Below are 2,644 nucleotides of genomic sequence, written 5' to 3'. Positions count from 1 at the left end.
CCCAAAGACCTCCCTAATTCAAAGACCTCCTCATCAAAGACCTTCTCACCCAGAAGACCTCCCTAACTCAAAAACCTCCTCACCCCAAAGTCCTCCCTAACCAAAAGACCTCCTCACCCCAAAGACCTCCCTGTCCCAAAGAAATCCCTGTACCAAAGACCTCGTCACCACGAAGAGCCCCCTTACTCAAAGGCCTCCTTAATCCGAAGACCTCCCTAACTCAGCCCTCATCACCCCAATGACCTCCCTAACCCAAAAATTAAATCATCCTGAAAACCTCCCTAACCCTAAGACCTCCCTAATTCAAAGACCTTCTCACCCCAAAGACCTCACCCCCAAAGATATCCCTGTCCCAAAGACCTCCTCCACCCGAAGACCTACCTAACCCCAAGACCTCTTCACCCCGAAGACCCTCTCACCCCGAGGATCTCCCTAACTCAAATACCTCCTCACCCCTAATTCCTCCCTAACCCAAAGACCTCCTCAATCTGAAGACCTCCCTAACTCAAAGATCTCCTCACCCCAAAGTCCTCCCTAACCAAAAGACCTCTTCATCCCAAAGACCTCCCTAATCCAAAGACCTCCTTACCCCAAAGACCTCTCTATCCCAAAGACCCCCTAATCCCAAAAACCTACCTAACACCAAGACCTCTTCACCCTGAAGACCCTCTCACCCCAAGGAACTCCGTAGCCTAAAGACCTCCTCACCCCTAATTCCTCCCTAACCCAAAGACCTCCTCACCCCAAAGACCTACCTAAACCAAAGACCTCCTCACCTCAAAGACCTCCCTAACTCAAAAACCTCCTCACCCCAAAGACTTCCCTAACTCAAAGACCTCCCTAACGCAAATTCCTCCCTAACCCAAATATCTCTAAGTCTAAAACCTCATCACCCTGAAGTCCTCCTTAACCCAAAAATATCCTCACCCTTAAAACCTCCTCACCCTGAAGACCTCCCTAACTCAATGACCTTCTCACCCAAGGTCCTCCCTAACCCAAAAACCTCCTCACCCTGAAGACCTCCCTAACTCAGACCTCCTCACCCCAAAGACCTCCCTAACCCAAAAACCTCCTCATGCCGAAGACCTCTCTAACCCTGATGACCTCCCTAACCCAATGACCTCCTCATATGAAGACCTCCCTAACAAAAAAAAAACCTCCCTAACCCCAAAACCTCCTCACACCAAATATCTCCCTAACCAGAAGCTGTGAGGGACCTGAAGTTACATACAAATACATGTTCAGGAACTTGTGAGAACTTCATTATCCAGCACAACTTTTGTCCTCACTAGGACATTTGATAAAATGTTGAACAACATAAGTAATGTTCTGGGAGCTCATGGCTGCAAGTTATCATTACACTTATGAAACAATTAAATAACATTACCTCGTTGTCCATGTTGTAGTCAAATGTGAGGTTCCGTGGGATGGAGGTCATAGCTTTGGGCAGGCTGAAGATTGGGTCTGACACTTGGTCTGGAACAATGTAAGTACAGTTGACAGCAAAGTCCACCTCTCTCCAAGTGCTCAGGTCTGATGGTGTGCTCTCCAGCTTCATTATCAAATGTGTAGCTGGACTCTGAAGAACAGAAGTGTTAGGACCCTTGAGTTTGGTTTCTGCTACTTTGGTTTGACCAGACTTTGGTTTAGTTGAAATTGGTTCCTGTTAGATTCACTGCTTAAATCTCAGGACCTGGAACAGAAGAACAGGACAAGAGGAAGTCAAACCCTCAACAAAGTGCAACAGTAAAGACCCCAATGAGCCGAGGCTACTCCATTTGCTCAAAGAGCTGCTTTCTTCATCGTTAACCAAATTTCATCTATGCCGTCCCCATTCAGTGTTTTCCTGAACCCTCCAGAACCGAGCTGAAACTTTAAACATCAGGACTTACTTTCATACATTCTCTCTGCAGCTAGAGCCTCATATCTTTGGTCATGCCATCTCCTGATTGGCTTCTCCTCTGATCTCTTTGTTGGTTTATGCTTTGTTCTTCAACCTGTCAGATGTGTCCACTCACTCTGGTCACTCAGTCACCTTCACCACTAACTAATAACTCAGACTTGTACCGGGTCTTTTTAGCTGCACTGACCAGCCAATCACCAGCCAGAGTGGTCACATGATCCAGCCGTCTGACACAGGAGTGCTGCCTTTGGACAACAACAAGTGTGACGTGGTGGAGCTGGTTAGCAAGTATTTGTTGATGAATGCTTCCACGTACACACGCACATGTGCACCAAAACAGAAGAGGTCTTAATGAATGAATAAAGGAGGAGCAGATGGTCGGCCTGATGCCACTGAAAAACACACTTGCAGACTTTTGCTTGGTTTGGCACTTAATGAGCAATCTGCTGCCAGTGTATTGGCCTGACCTACATCTCTCTCTCTCTCTCACACACACACACATACACACACACACACACACACACATACACACACAAACACACACACACACGCGCACACACACGCACACAGCCTGTTCACAGTTTTATTTCAGTCTGGAGATCATGTCTTCACCCTGACAGGAAGTGAGAGCAGGATGTAGGTCGTCCCTGTTGGCAGGTGAGCGTTTGCTTTCCTCTCAGACGTCTGACCCAAAGTTCAGGTCAATTGAAAGAACCAGCACATGTATAACTTGGTCTGAAT

General features: G+C 47.3%; 1 protein-coding gene across 1 annotated transcript in view; it reads right to left on the bottom strand.

The window, feature by feature from the left end:
• Positions 1-1,941, bottom strand: part of prdm1b (PR domain containing 1b, with ZNF domain) — a 19,648-nt gene extending 17,707 nt beyond the window's left edge. Inside the window, exons 1-2 of the mRNA XM_037693720.1 lie at positions 1,893-1,941; positions 1,388-1,693 (exon numbers count right to left, since the gene is read on the bottom strand). Of these exons, the coding sequence (XP_037549648.1) occupies positions 1,388-1,558 (171 nt within the window). The 5' untranslated portion in view covers positions 1,559-1,693; positions 1,893-1,941. The remainder of the gene's footprint in view (positions 1-1,387; positions 1,694-1,892) is intronic.
• Between the last annotated feature and the right edge of the window lie 703 nt (positions 1,942-2,644).

The sequence above is a fragment of the Nematolebias whitei genome, chromosome 19 (assembly GCF_014905685.2).
Source record: "Nematolebias whitei isolate Nwh7 chromosome 19, NemWhi1, whole genome shotgun sequence".
NCBI classification, from domain to species: Eukaryota; Metazoa; Chordata; class Actinopteri; order Cyprinodontiformes; family Rivulidae; genus Nematolebias; species Nematolebias whitei.
Note: the sequence above shows the minus strand (reverse complement) of the source record. Positions and strands in the feature narration are given on the sequence as shown.